We start from the raw sequence: 19,429 nt of genomic DNA, 5'->3' as shown, positions 1-19,429 counted from the left end.
GTACAGTGACACTCATAAGCTTCTTATTTGCCTTCTCTATTTGGTGTATCAGCTCTCAAATCAAAGCAGCAGAATAACAGTAAATGCATGTAAATCCCAGTGAAAATAAATGGTTTCACAGTGTAGTACACCACAGTCTCAAATGCAATTAGCCGAAATGTAACTCTAGTCTTAAGAGACTGAAGAGCAAGATGAAACCAATAAACTGACTTTACAGTAGCGATGGATTACAGTTTGAAGTATTTCAACAGTATTATAAAGTATTTTCTGGAGACGCAGTTTAGACTCCTGCTTAATGAATCTTCTTCAGCTTTTTAGCCACACATTGGACATTGTTGCTAATTAAAACAATGATAGCAGGAGTTATAACTCCTAAATCTTTCACGCATCTACTGCAGTTGAATTTGTGTCTCATCAACCAAGTTAAAGGCACAGTGGAGAGAATATTCAGTCTGCACAAACATTCCTTCATAACACCAGCATATCTTGTGACAAACTATAATTATCTACTGAGATCGTCTAATCAACCAGTGTGTGCCAATTAAAGATCGAGTTAAAAGCCTTTTTTTTTTTGCAAAAAAAAATAATTGACACACTTGTGACACACAGTGACGAAGTTGAAATGAGACTTCTTGCTTCTCCAGCGTAAGCACTGAGGACATGTTCTACCATCCAGCCCCGACTTTAACATACAAACACCATCATATTCAGATGTACTGAATCTTGTTCATGTCCTTCAGTCCTTTATCAAACCTCTGGGACCAGAGGAGCTTCACAGAGCCTCACACAGTCACACCAGCAAAAACCTTTAGAGGAGCTGCGGCAGTCTGCATGAGGCTTCTTCATCGTTGATCTCTGGTCCTAACTGAGGAGGAGGCCGGCCTGCTTGTGACCTGCATGCAGCAAAAACAATTTGTCTTTCACTTGAATTTGTTGATTATCATTTTCCAGGCAGGTTTTGACATCATATTTATTTATTACCTGAGGTGGTGGACAATGTCTCATGACAAAATGTGCACGAAGAGAATGGCCAGGCCAATGTTGAGCAGGATGACCATGCAGATCATTATGGTGTTTGGGCCCTTTAAAAGAAAGGAGCATATGAGGAACGAGATCAGTGAATTCAGTTTCGCTTTGGGAAAATGACTACTTAAAGGAATAGTTCTACATTTTGAGAGATAGGCTTATTATTATGCTGAGAATTAGATGAAACGATTGAAACCACTCTCCTGTCTGCGTGTTAAATAAGAAGTTTCAGCAATAAGACGGTTAGCTTAGCTCAGCATTAAGACTGGAAATAGCAGGGAAAGCTAGCCTGGTTCTGTCAATCTCACTAATTAACACATTGTATCTAGTCTGTGAGCTTTAAAGGTGCTGGGAGAAGGATTATATTACCTTTGGACAGAGCCAGACTAGCTGTTTCCCCATTCAGTCTTTATGCTAAGCACAGCCAAGCTAAGCTAACCATCTCCTGTCTTTAGCTTCACATCTAACAGGCAAACACGAGAGTGGTATTGAAATTTTCATCTAACTCTGTGCTAGAAGGCAAATAAGCAAATTTCCCAAAAGGTTAATGTCTAAGCAATTTGTGCTGGTACAGTAGTTTTAAGTGATTTACTTGAATTAAATGTATCCCTCAAACACATATGGAGACCATAATTGACAACACTGTAAAAATGAAAGTCCTGTAAGACTAAAGCTGGGATTTACAGACAACAATAAGTGCATGTTGTCCATCACCATCTGGTATGCTGCAGTCACTGCCACCGATAAGGGCAGACTAAAGCGTATCATTCACTCTTCTGAGAGAGTGATTGGCTGCAATCTGCCGTCCCTCCACGACTTGTTCTCCTCCAGGACCCTGAGGCGGGCAAGAAAGATTGTAGCCGACCCCTCTCACCTTGGACACAAACTCTTCGAGTCCTTTCCGTCTGGCAGGAGGCTGCGGTCCATCAGGACCAACACCTCACGCCACAAAAACAGTTTCTTCCCATCTGCTGTTGGGCTCATCAATAAAGCCCTGGACCCCCACTGACTCAGACTCTTACATCCACAGGACAATTTATTACAGTTACACACCCTTGCAAAACTTTTCTCTATTAATATACACGTGACACTTTAATAACATACTTGTTTTAACGTACTCTTATTTGTTTGTTTGTTCACCATATTTTATTGTAAATTTTCACATTTTTCTATTTTTAATTATGTCTTATGTCTGCACTGTGTTTACTGTATACGCACCATTCACCTCGTCAAATTCCTTGTATGTGTAACGTACTTGGCAAAAAACTGTTTCTGATTCTGATTCTGATGTCATATAAGGAGAGATAAACTTTTGCAACAAGTCAACTTGAATAGTTGTTGACATATTTCAGTCTGGACCAAAGTGGTGGACCGACTGACAGACAGACATTACCAGCCATATAGTCGTGCTGTTAACATGCCTTAAAATAATCAAATACGAGTCAACGTGTTTACTCTCTTACCTCCAGCTCCAAAGACTCCTCATGACTTGGGTTCGACACCACGGCCTTCAGTCTGGCTTCTGCTTTGGGCTCTACCTTCGGGGTTGGTTTGGCAACAGTGGCTTTGGCTTCCACTTGCTTTGGTACTGGTTTAGGTTCAAGACTCGGTGCAGGTTTTGGGGACGGAGCTGGGCTGGGTTGCCATTTTGGTAATGGCTTTGTCTCTGCTTTGCTGGACGGCCTGCTCACCTCCCTGGACTCCACTTGGTTCTCAGAGACGGACGGTGCTCCTTCGTGGACTGATGGAGCTCTTTCATTTTTGCCCTCGCTGGTTTTAGGCTCGGGGGTGACAGCTTTGGAGGACACTTTGGAGGTGGGGCATGGTGCTTCTTCTTCATCTGACGAGATGAGGCTATTCCTTACAGGGGCAGCAGGGGCTGGAGTGAAATCTGGACCTTCCACCTCTGAGTCAAACTTCTGCAGTGGCTTTATCTCCAGGTCAGAGCCCTGCTCGTTCTTGCTGCTCTGGCGGCTGGGGGTCCGAGAGGAGCAACCTGCCACCTCAGGTGCAGCCGAGGTGGCAGGAGACGGGGTAGTGGGGCGACTATTGGGCCTGCTGTTGGATTTGCTGCTACCCTTACTGCCACCACCTTTAATGGTTTTGTCTTCGTTCCAGCTTCCTGGACTGAGGAGTTTGGGGTCTTCCTTGTTGATGATGCCTGGGCTGGGGGAGGGGGTGCGGGCTGGGGATGAGCCAGGCATGAGGCTGTCCAGTTCATTCATGAGTGGGCTTTCGGGTGGCGTGGGCAGGGGCTCCTCTTCGGCTAACAGCGGCTCGTGCATGACAGTCTCTGTGTTCTCACTTCCCTCAAGGACCTCCAGCAACACTCTCTTCTTCAGATACTCAGGACCTGTGTGAGATCAGTCCAACCAGTACATCAGCGTTTTTCTCATCATAGAGTCTCAATATGTTAAGAACAATGATAAGCACTGTTTTCTGGAGAGTATGCGATATTATAAACATGAAAAAAGTTCAAAATGATTGATTGCATCACGCTATAAAAATATATTTCTGTTGTTTCCAAGTCAACAGTTATCATGGAGTTCTCCTTTCTCTCTCCTCCTGCAAAACTAATTAAGTTGACTATAGTGAGAACTAGCTAATGGAAGTCATTTTAAAAACTGACTTTTTAATAATCCCCTGCTGTCCTCAAACTACACTAATTTCCCGTGACCACAGATGCTGTTTGAGTTACAGATAGCTAACTCTCGACTTGAATGCAGATTTTTCACAAGATTATTGTTTTTTGCTCACACTTTGAGAAAAAGGAGTACAACTACGAAAGAACAACACTTCATCATAAGATGAGTAGAAAAAAATAAATAAAAGTGAACTTCCTAATAAGAAAGATTAAGGCTGGCGGTATTGAAAATTCTTGTTATTCAACAAATCAAGCATTATAGTCTATCTTTCCATATTTTGTGATTCACTTTCTCGGCTCGTCTTCGGCTGTCAGCCTCAGGACGATTTTTCCTTCTGGAGACTTAAATCTTTGGAAAAGGGTCACAAGCATATTCTTTAATTAAAAAAAAAAAAGGCTAAATTATTCCCAAAGCGTACTGGGAACTGTAGTTTTTAGCAAACACTTTACTCAAATAGGAGGAAATAATGCAGTTTTGGGGAATTATTTCCAGGGGCGGATTAATCCACATTTGGTGCTCTAAGCGAGTCTTTTTTGGCAGCAAGACGCTGTGTGCGGGATTGAGTCAAAATTGACTACAGTGTGTGTGTTCATGGTAATGAAGGAACAGTGTTTTTAATAGTTTTTTTTTGGACAACATTAGAGCTCTAGGGCACAGAAGAATAAGATAAATCAGGCTTTGGGAATGCAAATAATACTTTTTAGTGGATCAAGCCATTGTTGGTTTTGATCTTTTCATGGAATTTGTTGAAAATAGGAAACTAATGTCTCCAGATTTATCCTTAATGTGAGGCTAAATGGTTGCTTTCCCCGGTACAAATAAACCAGATGGTGCCCACGCTGACAATGTATGTCTGTGTTATCTTTCATGAGAGACTGCTTCACAGCAGGACTCAGCCAGGCTTCATCCATTTTTAGTATTAGTCTGAGACAATTTGTGCAGCCACTCAGAAACGTGGATGACTTTCTGTCTGATGCCTTAAAGCTCTCTGCTGAGGGAGAAAGCAAGAGAAAAAGGCTCCTAAATGGCTGGTGTGCTTTTGTTTGAATGTGTAAGTGTGAGTGTCGCCAGACTCTCAATGAAACTGATATGATCCCTTCGACCCAATGAGATGTTCTTTTTTTAGACATTATGCGACTACCCCTGTGATGAGCCGCAGCCAAAGATCTGCTGCTCTCAAGCTGGAGGTATGCACAGGGACACACTATAAACGTCATGCGTGTTTAGTGGTGGAAGAAGTACTAAGATCTTTTACTTATGAGTAAAAGCAATACCACCCTGTAGAAATACTCCAATACAAAAGTAAAAGTCCTGAATTAAAAAATGTAGCATTAGCAACAAAACATACTTAAATTACAGCAAATAAAAGTACTAATCATGCAGAATGGCTAGTTTCAGAATAATAGATATTACTGTATTATAATTATTGATGATTTTTGCCACTTTAATGTTGCAGCTGGTATTTTTTTACTACATATACTTCGCTAGTAAAAGTAGTTGAAAGTCAATAATCATAATTGCCCTCTCAGATGTAGTAGAGTAGAATTATAAAGTAGAAGAAAACAGAAATACTCAAGTAAAGTAAAAATAACTCAAAATTGTACTTAAGTACAGTACTTGACAGTATTTAGTTACATTGCACCACTTTGCATCATCAGTTATCAGTTCATATTTGTTCCTTTCTTCAGAAAGTTAAGTAACTTAATTGTAATGTTAATGTCATATTATCTCTGCTCCGGATTGATCAAAATATTGATGTATGTTAGATTTGTATTGATTCCAAAAATATAAAACTAGTGGTGTGCCTTTTGTGGTGCATTCATGTCATTCAAGACAAGTTATTTATGGCATCCAATTTCAGGTGAAAATAATATCTATTTCTGTATTATCCTTTTCCAAAGAGTCCTAATGTTGCTATGCTTTACATGTTAACATCCATTTGACAGTATTGCTCACAGATGAGAAGTCCACTGACCTGGCTGGTAGAAGGAAGGGGAGAGCTCTTTGGCCACCAGTCGGCTGATGCTGGACTCACTGTTGGAAGCGTGGGCGGCCTGGTCAGCTGCATCTGACTTGGCCTTTGAATGGGTCGTCCTGCAGAGGGAACAGATGCGACAGAATTCATAAATTCCTGGAACCACAACAGCCAAGGAGATGTTTACCTTTCGTGTTTTAATACAAATAACTTTTGACGAAGCAAAAGTGAACGTTCAGCTTCTTAGATGTGAGGATTTGCTACTTTTCTGTTTACATTATGTGCTATTGTGAATATATTTGGGTTTTGGACTTTTGGTTGGAAAAAAAGCAATTAGCAGACAGTTCCTTGGGATCTGCAACTGTCATTGTACAGACATTTCTTATTATTATTTTCTGACATTTCATAGACCAATCTATTGATTGATTAACCGGGAAAATAATCTACAGATAAATCGATGATGAAAATATTGTTATTTATTACAACTCCTGTTCTCTCAGCCATCAGCTTGCTGAAAGAGCCACTGTTCAATGGAGACTAATTGATATTGCAGTTTTAAAATTGGCAAAATGCATTACTATGAATATTGTGAATTACTAAACTTATGTTTTTACTTTTACATTACGTGTCTTACATTATGTTACATGTCATTTTGTCCTATCTTTACATGTGTTTTAATGCATGCTGACCATGATCTTAACCTTTTAAAGTATGGACTTTGAATGTGAAACCTTAAGAGATGGTGGCTTAAAACAGTTTAACCAAAAATACCACAGTGCGGGGGATTGTTTATAGTATTCAATCAGGGGTGGGTGGCTGTTGGTCAGATGGCTCATTAGTATTATTAGCTATCGAGAGAGGAGGTGTCCTTTTCTGCTGTTGCGCTGGGATGGAAATAAATTGTGCTTTTATCGCCAGACAATGAGTTACAGCTGGAAGACTATTGAAGACTCCATCATCACACATATTTCTATGAGAAATAGAGAAAAATCACTGGAGTGATGCAATCAGCTTCAGAAGAGTTTGGAACATCTGGAGGATTTGATGCAACACTAATGTAATTCTGAACAGGGAACAGAACTAACAGGACAGATCTGACTACATACAGTAGGTATAACTGATATGAATATTGTACTTTTTATTTTACTCCATTTGACAGTTACTGGTTTCATACTATGATGCAAAAATGGGCAAGCACACTTTCACAATAAAAAGATAGGAGCACTATTTATTATTATTATTATCATTATTATGTTTACATCTTCTCATAAATTAAGGAGTCTCTTGCTGTGCTGTGAGGCTCTTTGTCACAGAGGAGCTAAATGCTAACATGTTCACTGGCAATGCTAACAAGCTCATGTTTGGCAGATATGTTTCCCATGTTCACCACAGTAGTTTAGTGTGTCAAAACGAATGCTAGCATATGTTAATTAGCACAAATCCCAACTTGTAGCTTTGTGTGTGATGGAATGTATTTAGTCATGAACAAATTATTGGACAAATTACAATCTAACCAGATGGTGGTGCTAGATGAAAAGTTAAGAGATCATAAAAGTTACCACATTTCATCCTGACTGGGACAACTGGGATAACTGAAAGTGTTTGACCTGCAGGTGGTGCTGGATGAAAAGTCAGGGGATCACCAAAGTCACTAAACTTAATCTACTGGGAAACATGAAGGTCTGTACCAGATTTCATGGCCACCCATCCAGTAGTTGTTGGGATATTTCAGTCTGGAACAAAATGAACGACCAAAAGGCCGCTAGCGCAGCTAAAAACCTGACCTAAAGGCCGCTGCTGCACTTCAGGGATAATTACTGATTGTGATTACTCTGTGGATACTTGACATACTGTAACTTTACACTGTGCTGAAAATAGATCCCTGGTCCACTTGAAGATCCACTTGAAGACTCAGTGGGGAAGGTGCTTCCCACTGGAACAATTAGAGACTCCTGAGGCTCCCTGTTGGAGATAGATGAGCTCCACCTGTCCACTCACAGTCAGCATCTCCGTCTTCTTCCAGGAACAAATACACCCTCAAATCTCATATGTTTCATCTTTCAATAATGTAGATTTATGATAACAACAACTGGAAACAAGTGTTTTGGTACCAAGGCAATGGGACAACTTAAGACTAATTTTTTTCAACTACAGCACACATAATACAGACTTTAAGAATACACATTTTAATTTGGCCAACTGTACACCACAACAGGTCACAAAGATATAGTTTTATAGGCTCAGTAATTTACTAAACAGCTGGTCACTGTGTTTTTTCTTCCTCCAAAAAGTGACTCAAACAGGAGCAAATACAACTTTGTTGGGGACTATTTTCACTGGAGGATTAATACACATTTGGTGCTCTACTGAGTGTTTGGGTCAGCAGGACGCTGTACGATTCATTCAAAATAAACTACAGCGTGTGTGTTCATGGTAATGAAGAAACATGTCACCCAGTGCAATAGTGTGTCACTTCTGTCTATTTAAGGTCTCACAGCTGACAAAACCTACTCATGAGGTTGAAGGATTAGTCTGCAGAGTTTAGAGACAAGATCTGATGCATTGAAAGTTCCCAAGAGCACAGTGGCCTCCATAATTCTTAACTGGAAGCTACTCCACCACCTCTCACAACCCTCACAGAGTGTGTTGGTATCAATGCACTAGTGTGTCTGTGTGTGTGTGTGTGTGTGTGTGTCTGACCAGCACAACTCTCAGCACCATAAATGTGCAGGAGAAACCTCAGACTTGAGTAGTGCTAACCATCACACGTCCTTGTGAGTGAAGCAAGAGTTCACACCTGCATTGCTAAGTAAAACAGATTTAACCCTAAAATAACCACTCAAGTTATCCAAATGTAGTAGATGCTGCATCATCAGCAACAACCAGTACCACCGGCTGGAATTAAGCTGAAGACTGAGCTGTGTTTCCTTATATTTGTAGAGGGTCAACAGTGTAGTAATATGTCTCCACTGTGGTCGTAGTTGCTAATATTGGTTAGCATTGCTGCTGATAGCATGGTAGGTGGCAGAGCTAATATGGGGATTGTTGGGACAGATGATTCCCTACTGAACACAAATGCTGTTGTTCAGCTGTTGAATCCAATTGTGATTTCATTTGTATCCACATGCTCTGGTATATCACTCAGTCACTGTATTAACTGCCATGCCAGCTTTAAAAAACAACTTAATCTATTGAAAACAAAAGTTCAAAACAGACATCTTAGAGCATGACATCTGCAGAAAACTGCCAGAAATACAGATAAAATCAAATGAATGACAAACATTTCCTAGGAGTCATGTAGTTTTAATTAATGTTTTTATAATATTTCACAAGGTTTTAAGAACTTTGGGGGATTTTGGTCCGTCAGATGCTGGAAATTGGTTCGTGGTTAAGTGATTAAAATATCAAACAAGATCCAGGTGAAAATGGGGAAACAGAGGCTGTAGATTTAACTTGCGTTACTGTTTTTAGTTTAGTTTAGTCATATATAATCTTTTATTAGGGAGCAGGAAGAGGAAGTAGGGGTGCTCGTTCTCTAGAAATATCTGTCAAATTTGTACACGCCTTCCTCCTACAATAGAACAAAGGGATTCAGGTCAGAAAGACCTTAACGTTTTTCAACTGCTGCAGTGTGTGATAGTCCTCCAGTGCTTCTCTGCAAACCAAACATGACATTTGACACTGTGACCTAAATACCCCTTATGCTTGTAGGGCCTTACGAAGACGCTTGTTGTACTCTGAGGATAGATGAGACATCAGCTGTGGGAAGAAACACCCAAAGCTATTTACACCTTAAATCTTAAATTGGAACCGATGCAAAATGTTGGCGTGTTATTTTGTAATCATTTTCTTTTTCGTCATGCTGCAGTTGCACAGCAGGCTGCTGATGGCAAAGATATTCTGGCATTCTGGCATGTGTCACTTTATCTTTGTGGAGGGCCCCTTTCATCTGTGTGAGTGTTGCGTGTGTCAAAGAGTGATTTAATGTCTATATAAAGACGACTTAATGCTTCTGACTATAATCAAATCACTTTGTCAAAATACACATGGGCTATATTAAGAGCTAATTGCAAACTTATTATTGCCACATTGCTGAGAGGTCATATAAGGATTACCTTATGTGGAAGAAGTCATTTACTTTAGTGTAGAAATATTCATGTAAAGGTAAAACATTCAAAAAGTACAAAAGTATCAGCATGAAGATATAATTTATTTTAAAAAGTAAAAGGACTCATTATGCATAATATATATTGTGGTATTGGATTATAATTAGTGATGCTTTCATATGTTCATCACCTTAATGTTGCAGCTGGTAAAAGTGAGGATAACTTTGCATATCTTTTTGAATCCCACCAAGGGATCAATCATAATCTATTTGTTGTTATTAATCTGGATCTTTAACTAGTAACTAACATTATTAAATGAATACCTCTGAATTGTGAGTAGAAGTATTCCCATAAAATAGAAATAATCAAGACAAGTAAAAGTCCTCAAAATTAAATGTACTTAATTACTTCCCATCAGGGAATAGCCACAAAGATCTCCTGAGCTGAGGTTAGAACTTTATTTACAAGTGTTGCACACAAAATGCTCGTATCAGCAGTACAGTATGTAATCCAAGCCGCACAACTAAAGCTAGGTGTGGTACATATATAACCCTTTATACCCAAGCACTTGCCTATGAGCTGTGTCATATTTATATCCAACCATTTGACACCACTGCTGACGCAAGATGGACCGAGATCTGTGATCTCAAACTGTTAACGGCGAGTAGTGGCGCTAAAGCGTGCAGTGGGTGATGGAAACTAAATCAGCAAGCAGACGACTGTTTCAGGCAGAGTTGTGCACCATTTAAACGAATATTTGATTTGCTTTAACAGGAGACGAGTGAGTAAAGCAATAGGTAAAGGGTATGCAGACAAACATAAAGAGCTGCTGTGATTCAGCTTATGAAAACAGTCTGGGTGTGTGTCTCTGACTAGGCAGGAACGATGGGGTTTGGAGGTGGGGGGAGGGGGATAATCAGCTGTTGCATTCCCCTGTGATTGTGATACAGCAAGAGTGCGCCTGCCCATATTTAGTCAGGGCTCCTCCGTGACTACAGGGCCCCTGTGTGTGTGTGCGTCATTTACACCCTGTCCTACCACACAGGTCCTCCTTCAGCCAGCCCACGCTACAGAACAATGTCCACAGAGTGACTGGATGCCAGTGAACGCTCAGCTAACTAGACTTGAAGAGGCCAGGTCTGGCATCCCATGCAGTGCACAGGTTGCACATGTATTTTTACATTTCGACTTCATTGCCAAAGGATCACGGAGTGAGGAAGCCACTGCCAGGAACAGATGTGTCATGTCTCCACTGCTTGTATAATAAACAGATTCCAATTCAACGTGCAGGAACACTCTGTTGTTTAGTTTGTATGGTGTCAGTATTTAGATTACTTCAATAGAAAATACCACAATGTAAAAGTACTCCATTGCAAGTAAAAGTCCTGCATTCAAAGTATTGATTATAAGTACTAAAGTATCAGCAAAATGCACTTAGAGTATTACAATTAAAACTACTCTTTCTGCAGAAAACGGCCCCTGTGACTGATTCATATGCATAATGTAAGTCTTGCAGTAAGTTGTAGCTATAGGTTTAACTAGTATATGGTAGTTTAATCCAGTGGTTCCCAATTTAGGGATCAGGGCCCTCCAAAGGGTCACAAGGTAAATGTGAGGGGTCTTGAGATGAGTAATGTTAGAAGAAAGTTTTTATACACGAATTAGATACATTTTCTGGACTTAAATCTCTCAGCTTGTTTGTGAAATATTGGAGAAAATAATTATTCAAATAATAGTTTAGAGGGAAAATGTCTCTTTGCCGGAACTGCAAACAACTTAAACAAAGATTTGTGAAACATGATATGAGGCACTAAGCCTAAAAGATTGGGAACCACTGGTTTAATAAATAGAAATGCATTCTATTTTAGAAATTTTGCCAAACGTTTGTCTCTAAACGTTTGGCAAACGTTTGGCTGGGACTGGTAGCCACACGCTACCAGTCCCAGCTGTGGCGACATTGGTACAGCTGTCTCTTTGTAAGGCATTGCTAGGCCTCCGTACTTTTATTGTTTGTGTTTGTCTTTTATGTATTTGTCTCTCTGGACCCTGAGTCTGAAATAAAGTCTATCTATCTATCTATCTATCTAAAAGAGTAATCTGAAAAGTAGAAACTCCAGCTGTCAGAAAAATGTAGTGAACTTAAAAATACAATATGTCCTTCTGAAATGTAATGGAAAAGCATAAAGAATACAATGGAAGTAGAAGTACCTCAAAATTGTACTTGTACTTGAGTAAATGTACAATCCATTTCTGGTCTTCCAGTAGTCTGGAGTTTCACACATTGAAGGTACACCGTATTTCCTCTCAGGTCGTGTTTGGTTTGTAAAGGCCACCGAGGTGTTTCTGAATGCAGTCCTACATAAATACTGAGCTTCCAGTCTCAGCTCTGTCCAGGCGCCTGTTCATGTGCTGTAGGTGAGCTTAAAGCCCTGATGCAATGAACACTGGCCTATTACTCTTATATACTGCTTATCCTTGCGAGTACAATATTTAGATTTCAATCTGCTGGGACAGAGGTCTGCAGTCCATCAGTGCGAGTCTCACTGCTGTAAACACTGAGCTTACATCAGGTGCTGAAGACGACTGCGGAGAAAAATATCGCCGCCTTGTACGGTCACAGGCAACGGTAAAAGGTAGACATATGAACAATAATATCTACCAGCTAACAAGACAGAAATTGTTACCTTTGAACGGTCTATCTGTTTCCGTCTGTTTCCAGTTGTTATGCTAAGCTAAGCTAACTGTCTGTAGCTTCATATTTAACAGACACATATGAGAGTGGTCTTCTCTTAAAGCTCTTGGCGAGATACTATTCCTTTAGTCTTGCACTAAGCAATAGTTTTTTTTGTCATATTCTGTCTCTCTGTCCGGTTTCCACTTTCCTTCATCTGCCCTGCAGGAACCCCTCCCCCCCTACTCACCTGTTCCCCATTTCTCTCGTTAGTCTGCAGTCTGCAGTATATAACTGGCCTATTTCCACTCCTACCCTGCCAGATCGTCACAGTTGCCATGCTGCTTTGGGCCTTTGCTTTCCACTCATCAGAACCTGACTCTGACTCTGACTGTGAGCCAGTAGTACCTGTACCTGTACCTGCCTGTAAGCATATATATATATATATATATATATATATCTTTACTTAGGAAATAAATCCCCAAACTATTCCTGTCTGCAATGATATCCAATAAATGTTCATACTGTATTGCTCAAATTAATTGCGGGGGTCAATATTTTTTTACTGGTGGCAAAATCCTTGGGCCACTCAGGAAGTGATCAGCTAAACCCAGAAAGTGAAATCTAAAAGTTGGATTTATTTAAATACAGTACTTTGGTAAATCAATAACTTTTCTTTCCACCACTCATTAAGAATTTGTTGTTAACATACCATATTAGGTCAGATCAAATGTAATTCCTCCACACCAAGAGGTAACAAACAATCCTAAACATTTTAAAGTTAAGTTTTTAATCTTCTGGAAGAGTAAGATAAAGCCAAAAGATTTTACTGAATGGTGAAATTAATGGATATTGGCCATTTTGAATCTGATCAAATTTGTATTATTTAAGTTGTATTTATCTGCACTTTTCTGTTTTTGTCTTATTTTATTGGTATTATCTGCTCGTTTGAACCCAGAGTTGATCTGTTCTTCTATGATTTACTGTAAGATCTTGTACAGTGTAGTATGTAATCCAAGCCTCACAACTAAAGCTAGGTGTGGTACATATATATATGCCAACCCTTCATACCCAGGCACTTGCTTATGAGCTGTGTTGTATTTATATCCGCGGAACCATCTTGTGTTGCATTGTGGTCTTAATGTGTTAGAAAAGTTAATGAAAACGTATTGTTAATATTACCACCATCTCTGCATGCACAAAGAACACTGGTGAAGATGAAATTACCAATTTTAACATTTACGGCTATAACCTAGGTTGTTGAAATGTCATACATACTACAGTTCTGACAGATTAGGCTACAGAAACGGAGAAACAGAGGGGGAAATTCGGTTTTCTTTTTCTCTTAACGCTGCAATCATTGCAACATTTATTATGGAAACCCATGATGGGTTGAACATTTTGTAATCCAGAGCGTGATATACAATCCTGTGGTTCAAACAGTGTGACTCTAAACAGCCTCTTCAACCACTGCGCTCATTACTTCTTGTCTGTAATACAGTAATAGAAAATATAACGATTCTTTGGTTGCTTTTTCTATTATGGGAATTATTGTGGCCAGCAGCCAGAGTCAGTGAAGGGAGTTAGTGACTCTGAATGAATGAAGTGTCTCTTTTTATTGCTATTATCTCTACATGAACCTCATTTACCTTCATACACTGCCCTCTGAGTAAACCAAAAACCAGCTTGTGCCTCTAGGCAATAAAGCTCTGTCATCTTAGAAAAGCCTGGAAGGTTTTCTAACATCACCTAACAATGTTCTGAAGGTATTTCCAGAATCCTTAAAGATCCTTCTAACCATTTAAATAAATAAAAAATCTATCTGTTTTACATTTTTTTGGCAAAATTTTTTATTTTGCACAAAATAGAATATAACATAAATGTAGTATATCACTGAAAATGGATAATACAACTTTTTTTTTAAATGTAATGTTGACAAATTGAGCATGGACACACAATTCCTGTCTACCATCTTAGTTTGGATTTGGCAAAAGAGGAACAACAAGAAACAGGTTTTGCAGCTTGCAGTGGATAGAATATTTCTTCATCCAGATGGTTAGAGGAGGCTTTGAGTATTGTGGAAATACCTTCACAACAGCTTTACGTTTTGTTAAATCACTTTTTGTGTTTTTCATCACCAGGTAATATATATATTTTTTAGAAGTAAACCAAAGCTGATGATGATTATAGTAATCGGATGATGTTGTAGCTGTCTTTCAACCACCAGTGCAGCCATAGTCAGAGCAATAACCACATCCACAGCTTCAACCACCACAGACAGACAGAGCAGCTGTGCTCACAGCCGGTGGCAGTACACTGTCGGCTTTTAGAAAGCGCTAATTGGCAATAAATGCCTCATGTAAAGTGTCACATTATCTCTCCTTTCTGTAGTATCTGCAGACCATTCCCCTAAACTTGCAGTGTATTATAACTGGACTGGACTAACACACTAACGAGAAAGTGTTGTTGTAGCAATGTGACTACATGAGATATACAAACTAGGACAAGAGAAAACTCAAGAGTCTTGTTTGTCTTTATAAATATTTCCTCTATAAACAAGATGAATAAGGAAAATCATGTCTCCACCCATCTGCTCTTACCTGGAAGCAGCGATCTCTGCCTTCTGCTTGCCGATGGCTGCAGCCCTCTGAGCTCCCTCCACCGCACGCTCCACCTTCTGTTTGATCTTGGTTCCCTTCAGCTGGATCACTCTCTTCTTCATGGCCTTCACCAGCAAGTTGTTCATGTACTTGCCCTCCTCCTTCCCTCCCTCGGCGAAGGTGGTGCATCCGTAGCCGTGTCTCTGGTTGTTCAGCCACTCGCCCTCGTACTTCAGCCCGCTGGACCGTTCGCTTATTCCATATCCTGAGCGTTTGTCGTTCTTCCACTCTCCCATGTAGACCTCTGTGGTGGTGGCGTCAATGTCGGCCTCCACTGGGGGGTAATCCTCGGCTCCGGCTAGGCTTTCGTCCCCAATGCTGATGGTGGAGTTGGTGTCGCTGGCGTTGGAGCTGAGAGCCGATTCTGTCCTCAGAAAGCTGATCTTGCTCTTCTGGCTGGACAACGAGGTACTTGAATCGGACTTCTTCAGCTTACCCAAAAGGGAGCCCCTGCGAAACAGACCCCTCTTCTTGGGTTTCACAGCCTCTGGGTCCACCTGGAGAGTGAGGGCAAAGCCTCCGCGGGACGGTCCCAGATGGGTAGGGGTGGCGACGGGTGACTCCTCACCTGAGGCGTTGGTGGCGGTGATGATGGGGATGTCTTGCTGCAAGACGGTGCCGTTGCTGTGCTCGCTGCGAAGTGAGGTCAGGGAGGTACGAAGAGGGGAGCGGACAACTGCTGCCATGCCATAAGGGACGCTCTGCCGGACTCCATAGCCGTGCCGCATCCCGCCAGTGAACTGACCCTGAAAAGTACCTGGACACAGAAAAAACAGGGAATCATTGTTTTCCAACTGCACCACAGACCAATCAGAGGCTACTTTATAGGCATGCTAGTAACGTAGCTCTAGATGGCTTTGTCATGGTTGGTTTGTCTACTACTTTAGTCCAGACTGAAATATCTCAACTGTCAGATGGATTGCAATGAAATTCGGTACAAACATTCACTCAACCCAGAGGTCCTACCAATTTTGCCGATCGCCTGACTTCTATGCCACCAGCAGGTCAAAGTTATCACTTATCTTGTGAAATACCTCAACACCTGGATGGATTGGCACACCATTTTGAACAGACGTTCGTGGTTTCTAGACAGCAAACCCCTTCATGTTTGGTGATCTCCTGACTTTGTATAGCACCATTATCAAGTGAACATTTTAATGTCCAACACTGTTAAAATACCAAATGCCAGCAAAAACTAATTCCCATCAGCCTCAGCTGTACTTTGTGTTTCGTGCGTATTAGCTAATGTTAGCATTCTAAGATGGTGAACCTGGTGAGCATTAGCCTCTACCTGCCCAATATTAGCATGTTAGCATTGTCATTGTGAGTATGTTAGCATTTCGTCTACAGCCTCACAGAGCTGCTAGCATGGCTGTAGACTTTAAAACATGGCTTGGAGTGAAAATTGTTCACTTTTTGACAGAATGTCATGGATATCTTTAGTGTGAAATGTGCATTAATGCCCTCACTGACATCTAGTCATCTAGAGGTCTGGTCTCATGCTAAAATTGACATGAGTGTGGATTATAGTGACAGCTAGGTCTCAACCCGTGAGGCCAGGAGTGCATGGGGCCTGTGGGCTATTATTACATCCTGACATCTGATGCTATCACATCCCCCACTGCTACTTCCACCAGACTGGGCTTTAAAGCTGATGAGTCAGCTGCTGAAGAGGGGAACCACCGCTATTATACAAGCAGAGATCAACACAATCAATTTTATTTGTCTGAGCTGTTTGGTTTCCTCTACACATTCAAATGGATGAGCTGGGGGATCAGATGGATGGTGGGGCACCAGAAGCTTCCCGGAAGTAAAACTTAACTTTAAATGTTCAGGATTTTTTGTAACCTTTCATTTTATCTAGCCTAATCTGACCTGTTAACAAGAACGTCTTGATGATCAGTGGTGGAAAGTAAAAATAGTTAATTTACTCAAGAACTTTATCCAAAGGACAATTTAAAGTACTTGTATTTTACTTGAGTATTTACATTTTATGCTACTTTATTTTTCATTTCACTACATTTATATGACAGCTTTGGTTATTACTTTGCAGATCCAGGTTTTACATACACAAATACAACTGATTAGTGTATACAATATGATGCATTGTATAGATTGAACTACACAACAGTGTGTGTGTGTGTGTGTGTGTGTGTGTGTGTGAGTGAGTGTATGAAAGTAATGCTTATACAGCAATCCATATAATGTATCATGAATTTTTTCCCCCTGTGACTAAGTATTTTTACATCTTTACTTTTACTTCAGTAAAACATCTGAAAACGTCTAATACTACTTCCACCACCACTGTTGATGGTGTAATTTAACAAAATGGAAAGAGTCCTGTGGGGTTTTGATTTCCAACCAGCTTTGAGCAGCTCTTGACTGACAGCAGCAGGGTGATATTTTCTTCTGGTTACACACAGACATCGCAAACGACCATGAGGATCATTAGGCTGCCCTGTTTGTGATTTGTCTCCATGTTGCCTGCAATGAACTTTGTACAGTGGACCTTATGGCCACACTTGGCTTCGGGGGTTTTGGTCTTAATGTTGTATTATTTAGTTATTATTATTTCCGTGGTGGGAAAGTAATCAAGTGCTGTACCTCAGTAATATTTTGAAGTCCGTCTTTTACGTCTGTATTTCCATTTCATGCTACTTTATTTGTTTTACTCCTCTGCATTTATCTTTCTAGTTACTTTACAGGTTCACATTTTAGACACACAACATATGATTAACAAATAAAATATGACACATTGTATGGATTAGGATAGAGTAATTAGGAGTCACTTTTACTTAAGTAAAGGATCTGAATGTATCCTCTGCTGCAGTTGCAATTTGAATGCACATCCACATTGCAAGTACATTTACTTAAGTATTGTAGTTTTTTTTCATTTTACAATTTAAGTACTTGAGTAATTCCATTTCCAAGTACTTAATACTTTATATACTACTATATCCTTCAAAGGCAAATATTTTACGTTTTTCTCCTACATTTATTTGATAACTTTACTTTTCAGATTGACAATACAAATATAATCATGAAATATGACTTTATTGATCCCTAGAGGGAAATTCACAACCTACCCAGAAATATATAAAGCAGTTTAATTTAAACAAATAATAATTGAATAAAAAAGAAATGCATTTTACTTTTGGGATTAAACTTCCTGACAGGTAAATTGTGGTCCTCCTGAAAACAGCAACTTTGGAATAGCTTTAAAATAATTGTAAGTATAATTTGATGCTAATACTATTGTTTGTTTAGTGAAATAAACGTTTGAATGCAGAACTTTTACTTGTAGAGACTTTCTACATTTTGGTTGGCCTAATAGGATGTGAATACTTCTTCCACCACTGTGTAATCACAGTAAAGCTGAGCTCCAGTAGGCTACATTTACTCGAGCACTGCATTTAAAGAACAATATTATGGTACTGGAAGGCTACTTTACTTTAGTGTTTCCATGTTATGCAACTTCATACATCTCCACAACATTTCAGAGAAATATAACTCTGTTACAACTTCACCTTGTAAGATAGTATTTGTTACTTTTACAGTATTTGTTACTTTTTTTTTTTGCATTATAAAAAAGTCAAAAGTCTCAATTTGTAAATCTCACCTCCATCAGCATATGTTTCTGTTCCATATCCATCCTGAAGCCCATTATTCCATGTTCCTTCATACTTCGCTCCACTGCCAATACTGATCCGGATGCCATATCTCCCTTTGAAGCCATGAGTCCATTCCCCTTTGTAAATCCAGTGTCCTTTGGTTTCTGCTCCCAGGCCGTGACGCTTCCCCTGCGACCAGTACCCCTCATAAGTGTTCCCGCTGGGCCATGTGTAGACTCCCACCACCTCAAAGCCGTAGTTCCAGGAGCCGGAGAACTCGCCCTGGCCTTTGGGTCCGGTGCAGATGCCATGGCCGTGGGCTTTGCCTCCCTCCCAGCCTCCGCAATAAGCTCCGCCGTCGTCAAACTCAAAGCGACCTCCACTCATGCCTCCCCGCAGCCCTACAAACCACCGATCGGAAAGTTAAGTTTGAGTCTGTTACCTGGCTAAAGATAAAACCTCCGTCAGTCTGACTTCACCTTCACCTGACATCAAAACTGATTGGAGATATCCTTGGTGCTGAACTTGTGGGGGTTTCTTTTTTTGGAGTTGGTTTGAGGATTTCTGCGCGTGTCCATGAAGCTCCAGTGCGCACGTCTTCACCCTTAACAGAAACTTTTATTTCGTCCTCTTGAACTCCAGTGTCTTCTTCTTGGATTCGTCGAATTCACTCATCAATCTCCTCTTTCTTCTTTGGATGACTGGGTTAATAAATGGAATTATTTATGTCCTGAC

General features: G+C 40.3%; 1 protein-coding gene across 1 annotated transcript; it reads right to left on the bottom strand.

Moving 5' to 3' along the window:
* Window positions 1–869: 869 nt before the first annotated feature.
* jph2 (junctophilin 2) lies at window positions 870–19,081 on the bottom strand. Its single transcript, XM_076091841.1, has 6 exons — window positions 18,703–19,081; window positions 15,024–15,840; window positions 5,647–5,765; window positions 2,490–3,379; window positions 982–1,082; window positions 870–893 (listed from the first exon to the last, which is right to left on the bottom strand). The coding sequence occupies exons 1-5, from the start codon at window positions 19,079–19,081 to the stop codon at window positions 1,002–1,004; spliced, it is 2,286 nt and encodes a 761-aa protein (XP_075947956.1). The 3' UTR covers window positions 870–893; window positions 982–1,001.
* Window positions 19,082–19,429: the final 348 nt, after the last annotated feature.

Source organism: Anarhichas minor, unplaced genomic scaffold (assembly GCF_050575085.1).
Source record: "Anarhichas minor isolate MPS153535 unplaced genomic scaffold, ASM5057508v1 ptg000003l, whole genome shotgun sequence".
Taxonomy (NCBI): Eukaryota; Metazoa; Chordata; class Actinopteri; order Perciformes; family Anarhichadidae; genus Anarhichas; species Anarhichas minor.
This window is presented reverse-complemented; position numbering and strand designations above follow the sequence as displayed.

Coding starts and splice junctions, on each gene's coding strand:
- jph2 (XM_076091841.1), bottom strand. CDS start 19,081: ATGAGTGGAGGTCGCTTTGAGTTTGACGACGGCGGAGCTTATTGCGGA. Junction 5,766..15,023: donor GCAGAGATCGCTGCTTCCAG/GTAAGAGCAGAT, acceptor TTCCCTCTGCAG/GACGACCCATTCAAAGGCCA. Junction 3,380..5,646: donor CCCTTCCTTCTACCAGCCAG/GTCAGTGGACTT, acceptor GATCTCACACAG/GTCCTGAGTATCTGAAGAAG.